General features: G+C 43.9%; 1 protein-coding gene, 1 long non-coding RNA gene and 1 pseudogene across 2 annotated transcripts in view; 2 read left to right on the top strand and 1 right to left on the bottom strand.

The window, feature by feature from the left end:
* The window catches only part of WBP1L (WW domain binding protein 1 like), a 58,687-nt gene extending 45,716 nt beyond the window's left edge, over positions 1–12,971 (bottom strand). The window contains exon 1 of the mRNA XM_086377496.1: positions 12,690–12,971. Coding sequence (XP_086233622.1) covers positions 12,690–12,779 — 90 coding nt within the window. The 5' untranslated portion in view covers positions 12,780–12,971. The remainder of the gene's footprint in view (positions 1–12,689) is intronic.
* Positions 1,329–1,451, top strand: LOC147344246 (small nucleolar RNA SNORA70; annotated as a pseudogene).
* On the top strand, positions 12,430–13,753 carry LOC147344244 (uncharacterized). The gene is made up of 2 exons (XR_015155291.1): positions 12,430–12,593; positions 13,651–13,753. It is a non-coding gene; the product is annotated as an uncharacterized LOC147344244 (long non-coding RNA).
* The last annotated feature ends 3,173 nt before the right edge of the window (positions 13,754–16,926 follow it).

Here is a 16,926-nt window from a genome sequence, read left to right as displayed (position 1 = left end):
GGTATATGTACTTTTTGGAAGGACTGATGCTAAAGCTGAAACTCCAATACTTTGGCCACCTCATGCGAAGAGTTGACTCACTGGAAAAGACTCTGATGCTGGGAGGGATTGGGGGCAGGAGGAGAAGGGGACAACAGAGGATGAGATGGCTGGATGGCATCACTGACTCGATGCACATGAGTTTGGGTGAACTCCGGGAGTTGGTGATGGACAGGGAGGCCTGGTGTGCTGCGATTCATGGGGTTGCAAAGAGTCAGACACGACTGAGCGACTGAACTGAACTGATAACTGATTTACTTTGCTGTACAGCAGAAATGAACACCAGCTTCCCTGATGGCTCAGCAGTAAAGAATCCATCTGCAATGCAGGAGACATGGGTTCAATCCCTGGATTGGGAAGCACCCCTGGAGGAGGAAATGGCAACCCACTCCAGTATTCTTGTCTAGAAAAAATGCCATAGACAGAGGAGCCTGGCAGTCAATGGGGTCACAAAGAGTCAGACACAACTGAGCAAATAAGCACACATGCACGGAGAAACACAACACTGTAAATCAACTATACTCCAATGAAAATTTTTTAAAAAGGAGTGGCTTACTGACATGTTACAACATGGATGAATCTTGAAAACACAATGCTAAGTGAAAGAAGCCAGTCATAAAACAGCACATGGCATATGATTCCATTTACATGAATTGATCAAAATGGACAAGTCCACAGAGACAGAAAGTCAATTAGTGGTTGCCAGGGATTTGGGGGATCTTGGAAGGAGGGGTGGGAATGACTGCTGATAACAGCACTTCTTTTGTAATTGATGAAAATGTTCTGAAAGTAGATAGTGGTGATGGTGGCCCAAACTTGTGAATATACTAGAACTCACTGAATTGTATATTCCAAGAGAGTGAATTGTATGGTATGTGAATTACATCTCAGTAAAGCCGTATTAGGTCTGGCATCCTGCAGTCCATAGGGTCGTAAAGAGTTGGATGTGACTGAGTGACTCAACAACAAAAGCTGTATTACAAAAATAAAATAAAAGCAAGCCTCAGAAAGCATTCTCAACTCAGAAGAGGAAGTACCAAATGGAGGTTGGGGACTGGTGTCAAGAAGCCTCAGGGAGCCCCTCAGCTCAGTAAGTACATTGTGAGCTGAGAACAGCCAGATCTTCAAGTGGCAGCGCTGGGGACAGAATGAACGATGATCCAAAACCCCCCCTCTCTTCCTTGCTCAAGAGAGTACAATGGTGTGTATATCAGAGTAACATCATATACCCTAACTTACCTGCTCTAAGAATAAATAATTTCACACTTTACTATTAGAAACCAATTGTTTTGCAGCCAATTAAGCTGATCATGGGGGCCTGGTGCAAAGGCTGCAAACAGCAGCCTCCTCGGTAGTGTATGCAGCCTGTTGCCTGTGCTCAAAGGTTGCTCAAAGGGATCCTGGAGACAGCCCTTTCCAGGACCTTCAAGACTGGCATGCTGTCCCCAGTCAAGGTTCCAGACAGGTAGGCTCAGTGTCTTTGGAAGGCCTCAGTGGCCAGTGGCCTTCCAAAGGGCATAGTGGTCAGGGTCCACGTTGGCCAAATTATAATGTCTATCCGCACCAAGCAGCAGAAAAAGAAGCATATGACCGAAGCCCTCCTTGGGGCCAAGTTCAAGCTCCCTGGCCATCAGAAGGTCCACGTCTCCAAGAAGTGGGGATTCACTAAGTTTAATGAGGATGAAAACATGGGAACAGAAGAGTGGCTCACCCCAGATGGCTGTGGGGTCAAATACATCCCTAATATTGGCCCCCTGGACAAATGGCAGCCCCTGCACTCGTGACAGCCATGGTGCTGTCTCCTCCTTACTCATACCCACCAGTAAGTCCTACTTTCCTGTCCAAAATAAAATGGCGAAAAAACACCTCTCACCTGATTGCCAAGGGGGATGGTATGTAAAGTGATTCATGTTCAGTTTGGACAAGGAGTAAACCAAAATGTATTCTTAAATCCCTCCACCAAAAATAAGTCTTGCGTCAGTAAGGGAATGGAGAAGCCTTAATGTTCACCAGAGCTAAAATAATTAATAATAACAACAACAAAGGTTAACATTTGCCCAGTAATTACTATGTGGCAGGTACTGCCTATAGGCTAGGTGCTAATATCCCATTTTACAGATGAGGATACTGAGTTAACTAACTAGCCCAAGGTTATATGGAAGTAATCTGGCTCTAGAGTCTGCACTCTGCAACAATGCCAGTTTCAAGCATCTCTTCTTCTGGGATACTACCATGGAAGGGTGGTAGTTTGGGCTTGAAATTAAACTCGTGTGCCTCACAGCGACTGGCCAACAGCTCCAGGCACCTGCCTGACATTCTCGAGGGGACCACAAACCACTTCTTTTGGCAGATGGGCAGGCATTTCTACCCTCCTCTGGCTACAGGCCCACTGCCCTTGGGTGAATCCTGCTCCACAGCAAAGGGAGCAACCAGTTTGCAGACAGGGAGGAGACCTCTAGGCCTTTGAGGAAGTAAACCGAAATGGTCTCTAGAAGCCTGTGTTAAGAATCAGAAGACACATCTTCAAGGACAAGCAGAAGGCGCCAGTGAAGAAATGTTACTCACGTGTGCGGGGAAGTAAGCCCTACTAATGGGAATGTGAGCTGATACAACCGTGTTGGGAAGCAACTTGGCACTGTTGGCCCTGAATTCCAAATGTCCACACATTATAACCCCATAACCCCTAATTCCACTTCTAGGAATCTAGCAAATTGCAGACAGAAATAAGTGCAACAATGGTCACTATAGCACAGTGTGAAAATGCAGAACCTTGGACACAATGTATGTTCATTAATGGAGGGGTGGTTAAATAACTTTTGATCTCAAGCAGTAACATACAGGCATTAAAAAAAAAATCACGAGGCATACACGCCATATGAAAAGAAGTCTACAATATATGAAGGTTTAAAAGAAGTGCATATTGTTAAAATACTACATGTAAAGTATCCATTTTTGTTTCAAAAACAAATGAAAGATTCTATTCAATACTCTAATGGCTCACATGGGAAAAGAGCCTAAAAAATAGTGGATATGTGTATATGTATAACTGATTTGCTCTGCTATACACCTGAAACACAATATTGTAAATTCAATAAAATTACATACTCCAATAAAATTTAAAAAATAAATGAAAGAAAACAAAGAATGCTACCCATACCAACAATTTCATGTATTTTATGTGTATATAAGTTTATACATAGGAGTTATATTGCTGTATCTATAAATATGCAGCATAAGCAGAAAAACCACCAAAAATACACACCAAACCACAAACTTTCAATTTTTCCCCTATTTTTGTATTTCTCTGTTACTTATCATTGTTATGAGCCATTATTATTTTTGTGTAATTAAAAACTGATATGAAAACGTAACTTAAAGCCCAAAGAAAAGCAGCAATCAGGTCTAAAAAAGGCAATGGAGAGACAGCCAGAGTGGACCTTCTTCTGAATCAGGCCAGAGCAGGTTTTCTGCTCCTCACCCCCATCCACCACAGCAGCAGCAGCAAGAGGATTTGCATATTTGAAAACAAGGGGCTCAAGAAAATAGAAAGAAGTACACAGGATGAACTTCTTACACTATTCAACTCTATATTTAAGTCCCAAAGAGCTACAGTGCTCCAACATCCCAGTGCAGAAAGCCAAATATTAACGTTCTCTCCCAAATAAACCACAAATATGTAAATCCAATCGATAAACTAAGCTATGGTGCTTTCATTCTGTGTTTGATTGGTTAACACAACCAGAGTGAAATTGCCAGGTGAAATCTTAGATGAGGAATATAATTTTTAAATGGGGAACAAATAACAGTTATGAGAAATATGATTATTTTCTCCATGAATGGCATGCTTCTGATCTATAAGAATGTATAATAAAATAGTGTTACAACATAATCCGTCTTGCTCCATATTTAAAAATCAAAACAGATATTTTTTTATAACTTCACTCTAAGATCCATGATTCCAAGCCACAAATATTCTTACAACATCTTACATTCACTCTCATCTCTTCCAAAACAAATTTAAATTCTTTAAAACACCTAAGATTGTGAATCAAAACTGAGCCGTGACACTATGAGAGTGACGATGGCACCAGGAATAGAAGATACACAGCTCATCTGCTGTCCCACAGAGGAAAGTATGGAAAGATGAAAACCAAAAGTAAATAAATCCGGCTATGGGAATGTAGCTGAGTGAGTGAGAGGATCCAAAAAAACCCCATCCAGGCAAGACTCACAAGTATGAAAGGATGACGGACTTTAATTCCCACACTGGGAAAGCCCAGAAATGTATCAACAAGCTGCAGAATTCAATAGAATGCAATTTGTTTCCCTTTTCCTTACCTCCCAGGTTGCAGTATTCTGGATTTATTGTATTTGTTTGTGGTTTCCACATTGCATGTGGGTTTTTGGCCAGACTTTGCTCCACCTAGTGGATCTGTAAAGGATGGGCCAAAAGGGCGGTCCCCACGGCTGTCTGCTGTGTGCTGCTGAGCAGAACAGGTCACCCAGATCCACTGTCACCACTCCTTGTCACCCAGTGGCCACGCTGTGTGGTCAGAGTAGGCTTCAGTGGCCCCAACAAAGCCTACCATTGAGGCTGCAGGGCAAAGAATGAACCCGCGTCACTGGACTACCTGGTCTTCACGGTCCCTCAAACATCAGTCCAGCTACTTAGGCAAGAAAGAACGAGGCCCTCAGGTGCGTGACTTGGCCAGGCATTCTACAGCAGTTGGAATTTTAAATCCAAAGCCATCTAAGTTTCCCACAGCACCCACAGAGTAGTCAGCCTGTGCCCAGTATCCACAGATGAGCTGCGTCCTGGGGCCTGGCAAAAGGACTCTCCTCCAGACACAGCCCCGCTGAGGTCCAGGACCGTAAGCTTCCATCGTGGCGACAGGAGGACATCTAATGGTTTCTACAGGCTGAGCGTGTGTGAGAACTAACATTTGTGAGGCTAAAAATGAGAGGAGAGTGAAGACTTGGAACGAGCAAAGGAAAAAGTTCTAAGAACATGACTCAGTTCAGAGTGATTACGGGACCATGGAGGACACAGAAAAGGAAGTGACTGGCCATCCCGCTTTCACTGGGGCGAAAACAAACATGTTCTTAAAGTGAAATCACAAGGGTAGACCAAAGTGAGAGGAAAGAAAGTTCAAGATGGGGTGACTGAGGGAGGCTCACCTGCTTACTGAACCACAGACTGAAAAAAATGTGCTTTTGTCAAAACTGTTGATGTTGGCTGACAAAGCGAAGCTGACTGGTAACACGTCAACACGACAGAGACTAATCAAGATTCAGGACATCAAAGCTTTAAACTGTCCCACCTGAAATTTGTTGTCAGAGGTTATCTCACACACATCTCTTTATAGGAAAGCAAATCCCAAGATGCTGAACAGGAGCCGGTAAGGGGAAAGCAGGTACCACACAAGGGTTCCTCCACCTTGGCACTACTGATATTTTGGGCCAGACAATTCTCTGTTGTGGGGGGACTACCCTCAACGTTTAGCAGCACCCCTGGCCTTCACACAACAGACGCCAGTAATGCTCCTGAGTTATGACAATCACATGTTTCCAGGGACTTCCCTGGTGGTTCAGCGGTTAAGAAACTCTCATGCAATGCTGGGTATGTGGGTTCCATTCCTGGTCAGGGAACTAAGATCCCATGTGCCCTGGAGCAAGCCCACACACCACAATAACTGAGCCTGAGTACTTCAACAAGAAAGCCAGAGTGCCACAACTAGGGCTCGATGCAGCCAAAAATAAATACTTAAAAAAAAAAAAATAGATTCCAGACACTGACAAATGTCCTCAGGAAAAATTGTTCCCAATTGAGAAGACCACTCTACATAGGTTCACCATGAAAAGTTACCTACACAAGTAAAAGATCAGAATTGAACTTAAACTCAGACATAGAACAGGATCAAGGAAGTCACTTGAAACTCCCCAAATCTCAGTTTCTGAACCTAGTTTGAGAGGTAACACCAACTTACCAATCACAATGAACTCTGAGGACCCTCAAAAATAATAGTAGTGGTGAAGTGAAGTCGCTCAGTCATGTCCAACTCTTTGCAACCCCATGGACTGTAGCCTACCAGGATCCTCTGTCCATGGGATAAGTATTATTATATTTAATAACCATTAAGTATACTCCAAAAGCTTTACATACAGTATGTCTTTTCACCTCCCAACAAATCTATAAGGTACATGCTATTACTATCCCCATTTTACAGATGAGGAAACTGAGGCACAAAAAAGTTAAATACTTTGCTCAAGGACAGTAAGTGGAAGAATCAAGTTTGGAACTCACATAGTCTGCCCCCACAACCCATGACTCCACCACTACATTAGACCATATTCCAGCTCCACACTGGAAAACTGTTAGATGTGCATTATCTAATAGGTGGTCAGTAGCCACAATATCCGGAGAAAGCAATGGCACCCCACTCCAGTACTCTTGCCTGGAAAATCCCGTGGACAGAGGAGCCTGGAAGGCTGCAGTCCATGGGGTCGATGAGGGTTGGACACGACTGAGCGACTTCACTTTCACTTTTCACTTTCATGCATTGGAGAAGGAAATGGCAACCCACTCCAGTGTTCTTGCCTGGAAAATCCCAGGGACGGGGGAGCCTGGTGGGTTGCCGTCTATGGGGTCGCACAGAGTCGGACACGACTGAAGCGACTTAGCAGCAGCAGCAGCCACAATATCATACCATATCATTCCAGACTTCTGGAAAACAGTCTGGCAGTTTCTCAAAAGGTTACACAAAGACTTCTTAGACCCAGCAATTTCACTATTAGGTATATACCCAAGAGAAATGAAAACATATCTACATAAAATCGTGTACATGCATGTACACAGCAGCATTATTCACAATAGCCCAAAAGGGGAAACAGCCCAAATGTCCATCAACTGATGAATGGATAAATAAAATGTGGTACATTCATACAAACGAATATTGGCCATAAAAAAGGGAATGAAATGCTGATACATGCAAATAAATACCAATAGATCAACATGGAAGAAACTTGAAAACATGATGCTAAGTCAAAGAAGCCAGTTACAAAGGACCACGTGGTATATGACTCTATTTATACAGAATGTCCACAATGGGCAAATCCAAAGAGACAGAAGGTAGATTAGCAGTTGCAGGGGCCGGAGGAGGAAGGGGTATAATGGGGAAGGGCTGCTAATGGTTATGCAGTTTCTGTGTGGAGCGACGAAAATGTTCTAAAATTACATAGTAGAGATGCTTACACAACCCTGTGACTTACTGAAAAAATATATTTTCTGTACACTTTAAAAGTATGAATCCTTTGCCAAGTGAATTATCTCTCAATAAAGTTGATATGAAAAATTAAATATCATTAAAAATTCAGTTTCTCAGTTATCCTAGTCACATTTTAAGTGTTTAGTAGCCACACATGGACAGCACAGATACAGATGATTTCCAACATCATATAAGTTCTACTGGACAGCACTGCTTCAACAATGGATAAAAGGCCTCCTTACCATCTAACTGCAGCCCACCTTTCAAGTCTCAACCTACTCTCACAGTCCTCTGCACACCCACAGGCAAAGCTTCCACCACAGACTGTGTGCCTCTTCCAAAAACTCCATTCCCACTCTTTCATACTGGAACAACCACCACCCCCCCCCCCAACTTCCTGGTCCACAGACATCCTACTTAATTTTATCAACCTAGAAAGCCCTGTCCAAATGCCTCTCCCTCTATGAAGCATTCCCTAAATCCCCACCTTCCCCCAGTCCTAGCCATGGTTCCCATAGTCCTTTGCATGCACTCCCATTATAGGGACTCGTTACAATCCTTAAGACCCTTGGACAGCAAGGAGATCAAACCAGTTGACCCTAAAGGAAATCAGTCCTGAATAGTCACTGGAAGGACTGATGCTGAAGCTCCAATACTTTGGCCGCCTGATGCAAAGAGCTGATTCATTGGAGAAGACCCTGATGCTGGGAAAAACTGAAGGCAGGAAGAGAAGGGGACGACAGAGGATGAGATGGTTGGATGGCATCACTGATTCAATGGACATGAGTTGGAGCAAACTCTGGGAGATAGCGAAGGACAGGGAAGCCTAGCATGCTGCAGTCCATGGGGTCGCAGAGTCAGATATCACTGAGCAACTGAACAACCATTACAGCACTGATCCCTCCAGATTACAAATCAGTGTTTGTTATCTGTCTTTCTCACAAGATTATCATCTCCTTGAGGACAGGGAGCTGGTTACTCATTTGAGGGTTCCCAGTGCCTAATGGCACCCCACTCTAGTACTCTTGCCTGGAAAATCCCATGGGTGGAGGAGCCTGGTAGGCTGCAGTCCATGGGGTCGCTAAGAGTCAGACACGACTGAACGACTTCATTTTCACTTTCATGCATTGGAGAAGGAAATGGCACCCCACTCCAGTACTCTTGCCAGGACAATCCCAGGGACGGGGGAGCCTGGTAGGCTGCTGTCCATGGGGTCGCACAGAGTCAGACATGACTGAAGCGACTTAGCAGCAGCAGCAGCAGTGCCTAGGAATAATAATAGCCTGCTGCAAAGAACGAACGTTTCAGTACATGTTTGCTGGAGTCTACTGAAAGGATTTACATAAGCAACTCGTGGTGTTGATTTTAGACAACTGCTCACTTTGGTGTGTAAAATAGGCTAAGAAAGAGAAAGAAAGAGGATAAGAATTTGAAAGTCTCATAACTCACTATTCTACAAGAAGGAATGAGGGTGGTCGCACCATAATGCTGTAGTTAGGAAAGAAGAGTGGAGCAGGGCTTCTGGACTGAGAACTAGGGCAGCAGAAACAAGTAATGGTGGGGGGAAGGGATACACTATTGGGGGATGTGGTGGGAAAAAACAAACCATGACCTAGGGCCCCTGTCCAACTCAAAGTTTGAAGCATGGCAGAGGGAAGGTAAGGACCACATCTCTACAGATTTGCGCCCAACCTATCGGTTGGATCACTTTATGGAAAAAGACATTTCTACTAAAGCTTTAAAACACTACAGTCAGATTTTTCCAGTTGAATCTAACCAACAAGAAAAAGAAAGAAACTCTGTATCTCCATCATAATTCAACTGAAAGAGACAAATGTCAAGGCCTTCCTGTTTGGAGACTCCACAGCTTTTTTATTCTTTATAGATTCACAGAATCACATCTGAGTTGCAAAGATCTACAGGAGAATTAAGTCTAAGTTCCTAATCACAGAAAGAATTAAACTGATGAACTTATCTGGGCCAGGATGGCAGGAAATAATTGTTCCAGTGCAGAACTGGAACCAGAGAAAGAAAGCTGCCAAATATTATCTGATATGAAATGTAGGTTTTTAAAAGAGATTGTATTATGAAAAAGAATTTATCTGTATATACATATATGCATGTGTGTGTTTATATACACGTATGTATATACACATGTATGTGTGTGTGCACATGTTTCTATACACACACACATGTGTGTGTGTTAATCACTCAGTCTTGTCTGACTCTTTGTGATCCTATGAACTGTAGCCCACCAGGCTCCTCTGTCCATGGAATTCTCCAGGCAAGAATACTGGAGTGGGTGGCCATTTCCTTCTCCAGGGATCTTCCTGATCCAGGGACTTGGGTCTTCTGCATTGCAGGCAGATTCTTTACTGTCTGAGCAACCAGGGAGCTAAGATACACACACATATATACATAACTGAATCACTTTGGTGTACACCAGAAACTAACACAACATTGTAAATAAATTCAGTTCAGTTCAGTTGCTCAGTCGTGTCGACTCTTTGCGACCCCATGAATCGCAGCACGCCAGGCCTCCCTGTCCATCACCAACTCCTGGAGTTCACTCAAACTCATGTCCATCAATGGAGTCGGTAATGCCATCCAGCCATCTCATCCTCTGTCATCCCCTTCTCCTCCTGCCGCCAATCCCTCCCAGCATCAGAGTCTTTTCCAATGAGTCAACTATTCACATGAGGTGGCCAAAGTATTGGAGTTTCAGCTTTAGCATCAGTCCTTCCAACACCCAGGACTGATCTCCTTTAGAATGGACTTTAATTAAAAAGATTGTATCTGATAGAGCCATGTCAAGAGAAAAAAAATGCAATGAGGTACCCATACCACTTTCAATACGGAAAGAGTACAGAGAGTCCTCCTCAATTCAGAGCTAGCCAGAAGCTACTTGTTGAAACAAGGACAGCAAGTACCTGAAGTACATCCTATACCAAGTGGTCTCTAATTTTTTTTTTTCTTCACTGATTTCTGTAAACCAAAAAAAAAAAAAAAAAAATCAACAAAAACCAAAAACTAAATTAACTAAATTGTGGGGGATTCAGAGTTAATTATTATAGAGTAACTTCCATTTCAAAGGTCAAAATTCACAAAACAATTCTCACCATAGATACTGAGAAAGAGAGTCTATAAGATGAAGGCAGGAGTATTCGGGGGAAAGGGTCAGGGGGATAGACTACTCATTTCAGAAACTTCCCCTTCTCTGCAGGACCTGTAACAACCTAATAGCTGCCGTCCAGTGTTAGCATCCATCCAAACGGAACAAAGTACAAAAGCCGCCCTGTCCCCCAAGTAAGAATCGGAAGTGCCAGAGAGATGATAAGCAAACAGCCTGTGATCCACAAATGGCAACGAGGGCATTACACTGAGGATCCCTCCCACATCTTCTCTCCACCTCCTAGGCTTCCATGACCTGGGAAGGAACCGCCATTTTCCATTCGGTTAAAGAAATGGATCTGGTTCCCACCAGATGCCAATCACTGCTCTCCACTAGGGAGATGCAGTCCACAGGCCCAGGGAACCCAGCTCCAAAGCCTGCACTGTTCCTAAATCAACCCCCTAGTAATGCTAATTACTGGTTATTGGGAACAGTCTTTAGAGATATTTAAGTGCAGGTGTAAAGGAAAAGCAACAGTTTATTCTATATTTTACTCAATATCTACACTTCTTAGCTTGACCAGTCCTAAGGGCAGTAACTTTTCTAATAAAGAAAACTTATTTCTCCTGCCAGTTTATGATTTTAACTAAGAAAAGAAAGAACCCCAACAAAGGCTAGAACAGAAGAGTCCCAGCCCAAGAAAAGGGAATGTGCTGGGCTAGAAAATGAGCTCTGCTCCTTTCACATGTAATTTCTAATATACATAAATACAGTCTTTGAGAAGAGCAGGTGATACTTCCACAGACAGATGAAACAGCAAATTCTGGAAGAGCCACACAATGGAATATTATTCACCCATAAAAAAGGAAAGAAATACATGCTACAATGTGAATAATCCTTGAAAACTTTATGCTAAGGGAAAGAAGCCAGATACAAAAGGTCATATATTGTAAGATTCCATTTACATGGAATATCCTGAATAGATACATCTATGGACACAGAAAGTAGACTGATGTTTGCCAGGGGCTGTGAGGAGGCGAAACAGGGAGGAACTGCTTAATGATAGTGGGTTTTCTTCCCAGGTGATGAAAATATTCTGGAACTACATGGAGGCAGTGGTTGCTCAACACTGTGAATGTACTAAACACCACTTAAGTGTTCACTTTAAAATGGTCAAATGGTTTCAAATGATTTATGTTTTATAAATTTTACCTCACTTAAAAAAAAATTAATGTTTTAAATAGAGGATACTAATGGGCATAACATGATGCTCATAAATTCCTAGGAAAAATGATAAGTATTTTTGCTGGCATTCTGCTTCTACTCTTGACCACACCAAGTTCAAGTGCTAAGCTATACTATATAGATTCTGTCATCTTCCTCTGTGTGTGTAGGCCTTTCTGAAGAGACAGAGAAAACAGAACAGTAAAGCCTTGCCAAATGCAAAGAAGGGAAGGAGGGTGATTCCCCCCACTGCACCCCACCCAACTTGGCACCAAGGGTAACGCTCCCATTAAGAGTTTCGAAATGCCAGCAGCGGCTGAAATCTGCACAAGCCACCTAGCAAGAAAAGCTAGGGTGCTCCATTTGTTGACCGTATCGGCATCAGCACCATCCTTTGCTCAAAACTGAGCTGGCCCAGGATAGCATCAGTCACTGGCTTCCCCAGGCCAATCAACCTAATAGTAAAAACTTGTTACAGCTCAGGTGTGCGCTGCTGCTGAGGGGTCCCAGGCTACTTCATCCCACCTGCCTTCCGAGAGTCCCGCCTCCAACACCACTTAAAATGGGGTAAGAAGCCCCTAGAACATACCCCGATCCAGCTGGAAATAGGTATCCTCTCAGCCCGGCCGCCCTCTCAGGCCGGCTCAATAACCCACGTACCCCTACCCGCACCGACGAACACGCGGCACCGCTGCCTCACAGACCTGCTCCACTGGAGGACACGAATGCGCACCCCACACACGCCCCGCCTGATACCACTATCCATTCACAATCATTCCCGGCCCACCTGACTGAAGTGCCGCCTCAAACGCCCCTCAACTCACTTGGCAGCATGCCTCTGCCTCCTCCCTGATACCAAAACCGTCACAGGTGTCCCTCGGCTAAACATCGACGCCCCCTCAGATCCTGTCCACTCAAGCATGGATGACCGTCTCAGGAGCCCACAACTCTTGGTAACAACGTTCCTTTAGGCCCTCTCCAGCCACGCCTCAACGACCCCGAGGCCCCCAGCCTGGCCCCTCAGGCCGCCACACGACCCTCCCCCTTACCTGCGGGGGTTCAGCCCTGACTGACAGGGGGCTGGGCAGCGCCTGGAGGAGCAGGAGCGCCATGCCACCCAGGAGCCTTCTCCTCGCCATCCCCCTCCTGCTCCTGCTCCTCCGCCACGGCGCCGCCACCTCCCTCCTCCTCCTCCCTCTCCTCCTCTTCCCTGTTCTTCCTTCTTCCCTTCTTTTCCTGTTTCACTCTCCCCTCCCGTTTCCGGCTCCGCTTCACCCCGCCCCAGCCCAAACGCCCTCCCAGACACTGGGGTGGTTCTCCAGTTCCTACTCTTCATTGGCCCTTGCCCTTCGTCCATTGGTTAAAAAAGCTGTCGATCAAATCGAAGTTCCGCCTCCTTATGAAGACGGAAAATTGGAGAAATTCAGCCAATGGAAAGTAGGAGGAAGCCGGGCCATCTTGAGTGCTGGGAGGCGGTATAAATGCGTTCGCTCCGCAGAGAGTGGCGGAAGTACCTCCGACGGGGGCCGGGACCATCCAAAACGTGGGTTGAAAAGTCTAAGTCTGGTGTTTACCATCTTGAGTGTGGCGGAACTACTAGATTTCCACGGTTTAGCAAAGAGAAGAGGTTTGGTAATTCTAAAGGGTGTTGGAAAATAAGTTACTTTTAGAAAGTAACCGGGCGCTCTCAAAGAAGAAGGCTACTATAATCTAAAAATCTCTTGATTTTTTTTGTCTTTAAACACAGCCCCAGTACCAGGTCGGTCCCTCTCTTGGTCTCAAATTGCTCAAGCAGCAGCTTGGGTCAATTTGAATTCCATGTCAGATAGTATCTTTACCTAAGGCACAGTGCTTTGTCAACCCAAGTACTCGAGGGAGGAAATTCTATTGACTCTACCTAAGAAATAGCTCCAGTGTTTCAACCTGTTTTCTCATTTTTTGGCTAAATACAGACAGGCTTCCTGCTGCCCAGCCAGTTGCTAATTCTTCCCTCTCGAATTTCTTTCACAGGTCAGAACACGGGTGCTCTACTACCTAAAAGCAAATATCATTGTCTCAGGACTTCCCCTCTCAAAATACTGCAACTACCTACAGAATTTATCATCCGAACTTATCAGTACGGTCCTTTCTGTGTCCTGGCCCCTGCATACTTCTTTATCTCACCTGCTGCCACTACGTTTTCTGCACGCTTTGCTCATTCCCCACAGTTAAGAGATCCTCAGCGTACTGTGCTAGACAGCACACTTAACTTCATTTACACATTATGCTGTGCTTATTAGCTCAGTCGTGTCCCCCTCTTTGGGACCCCATGGACTGTAGCCCGCTAGGCTCTTTTGTCCATGAGGATTCTCCAAGCAAGAATACTGGACTGGGTTGCCATGCCTTCCTCCAGGGCATCTTCCCAACCCAGGGATAGAAGCCAGGTCTCCTGTGTTGCGGGCTCATTCTTTACCATCTGAGCCACCAGGGAAGCCCAAATACACATACAGTTTCCCCTTTATAAATTCCCAGTTCCCGCCCTCTTGTTTCTTTTGAATTCACAAAACCACACCGTGTATCTATAGTTTCTACCTGCCTGACCCTTCCCACTAGATTTATAGCTTTTTGTATGGCCATACCACATCTTACTCGTTTTTCTTTTTTTAAAAAGAAATCCCTACAACCATGTACAGGCCCCAACCATGAGCTCCATCAATATTGGGAAAATAAACAAATGAAGACTCACAGCAGACAAGCCGGCTTCCTTTAGCTGACAATTTCCTCTCAAAAGCCTGCCAAAGCATTTTAGAGCCTGGCCGGGTCTAGCCACAGCTGAGCCCAAGGGAGTTTGTTCTTGGCTTAAATGGTGGCAAAGTAGGAAACAAGTAAGTGAAGAAATTGGTTGTCTCTATGTTGATCCTACTTTCCCAAGTGCTGCAAAGAGTGACAAGTATTTTTGCCAATCTTAAATTTCTTAGAAATGCATCCATTCCACAATCAAACTCCCTAGAGGAGAAGAAAAGATCGAATAACAGGCAGGGGCCATATTATTCTCTTAGTGCAGAGTCTCAATCCCAGCCTCAAGGAGTTTTAAGTCCTCCACAAAAAAGTCAGTTATCACAGGTGGCCAAAAAGCACACAAAAAGATGCCTGACATCACTAATTGTTAGAGAAATGCAAATCAAAAATACAATGAGGTATTCTCTCACACCAGTCAGAATGATCATCAAAAAAAAAAAAAAATCTACAAACAAAAAATGATGGAGAGGATATGGAGTAAAGGGAACCCTCCTACACTGTTGGTGGGAATGTAAATTTGTACAGCTGTTATGGAGAACAACATGAAGTTTCCTTAAAAAACTAGAACAAAATAATGCCACTTGCAGCAACATGGATGGATCGAGAGACTGTCACATTCAGTGAAATAAGTCAGCCACAGAAGACAAATACCAAATGATATCACTTATAGTAGAATCTTAAAAAAAAAAAAGAAGGGTCCAAATGAACTCATTTACAAAACAGAAGTAGAGTCACAGATGCAGAAAACAAACTTATGATCAATACGGAATATTCAAGGGAAGGGATAAATTGGGGGACTGGGATTGACATATACACACTAGTATATATAAAACAGATAACTAATAAGGACCTACTGTATAGCAGAGGGAACTTGACTCAAAACTCTGTAATGGCCTATATGGAAAAAGAAACTTAAAAATGAGTAGATACATCCCCATGGAAAAGAAATGCAAAAAAGCAAAATGGCTGTCTGGGGAGGCCTTACAAATAGCTGTGAAAAGAAGAGAAGCGAAAAGCAAAGGAGCAAAGGAAAGACATAAGCATCTGAATGCAGAGTTCCAAAGAATAGCAAGAAGAGATAAGAAAGCCTTCCTCAGCGATCAATCCAAAGAAATAGAGGAAAACAACAGAATGGGAAAGACTAGAGCTCTCTTCAAGAAAATTAGAGATTCCAAGGGGACATTCATGCAAAGATGGGCTTGATAAAGGACAGAAATGGTATGGACCTAACAGAAGCAGAAGATATTAAGAAGAGGTGGCAAGAATACACAGAAGAACTGTACAAAAAAGATCTTCACGACCAAGATAATCACGATGGTGTGATCACTCATCTAGAACCAGACATCCTGGAATGTGAAGTCAAGTGGGCCTTAGAAAGCATCACTATGAACAAAGCTACTGGAAGTGATGGAATACCAGTTGAGCTCTTTCAAATCCTGAAAGATGATGCTGTGAAAGTGCTGCACTCAATATGCCAGCACATTTGGAAAACTCAGCAGTGGCCACAGGACTGGAAAAGGTCAGTTTTCATTCCAATCCCAAAGAAAGGCAATGCCAAAGAACACTCAAACTACCGCACAATTGCACTCATCTCATACGCTAGTAAAGTAATGCTCAAAATTCTCCAAGCCAGGCTTCAGCAATACGTGAACCGTGAACTTCCAGATGTTCAAGCTGGTTTTAGAAAAGGCAGAGGAATCAGAGATCAAATTGCCAACATCTGCTGGATCATCGAAAAAGCAAGAGAGTTCCAGAAAAATATCTATTTCTGCTTTATTGACTATGCCAAAGCCTTTGACTGTGTGGATCACAAGAAACTGTGGAAAATTATGAAAGAGATGGGAATACCAGACCACCTGACCTGCCTCTTGAGAAATCTGTATGCAGGTGAGGAAGCAACAGTTAGAACTGGACATGGAACAACAGACTGGTTCCAAATAGGAAAAGGAGTACGTCAAGGTTGTATATTGTCACACTGCTTATTTAACTTCTACGCAGAGTACATCATGAGAAACGCTGGACTGGAAGAAGCACAAGCTGGAATCAAGATTGCCGGGAGAAATATCAATAACCTCAGATATGCAGATGACACTGCCCTTATAGCAGAAAGTGAAGAGGAACTAAAAAGCCTCTTGATGAAAGTGAAAGTGGAGAGTGAAAAAGTTGGCTTAAAGCTCAACATTCAGAAAACGATCATGGCATCTGGTCCCATCACTTCATGGGAAATAGATGGGGAAACAGTGGGAACAGTGTCAGACTTTATTTTTCTGGGCTCCAAAATCACTACAGATGGTGACTGTAGCCATGAAATTAAAAGACGCTTACTCTTTGGAAGGAAAGTTATGACCAAACTAGATAGCATATTCAAAAGCAGAGACATTACTTTGCCAACAAAGGTCCATCTAGTCAAGGCTATGGTTTTTCCTGTGGTCATGTATGGATGTGAGAGTTGGACTGTGAAGAAGGCTGAGTGCCGAAGAACTGATGCTTTTGAACTGTGGTGTTGGA

This window comes from Bos grunniens, chromosome 26, assembly GCF_055505025.1.
Source record: "Bos grunniens cultivar Pamir isolate PY7600 chromosome 26, Bosgru_T2T1.0, whole genome shotgun sequence".
Classification (NCBI taxonomy): domain Eukaryota; kingdom Metazoa; phylum Chordata; class Mammalia; order Artiodactyla; family Bovidae; genus Bos; species Bos grunniens.
Note: the sequence above shows the minus strand (reverse complement) of the source record. Positions and strands in the feature narration are given on the sequence as shown.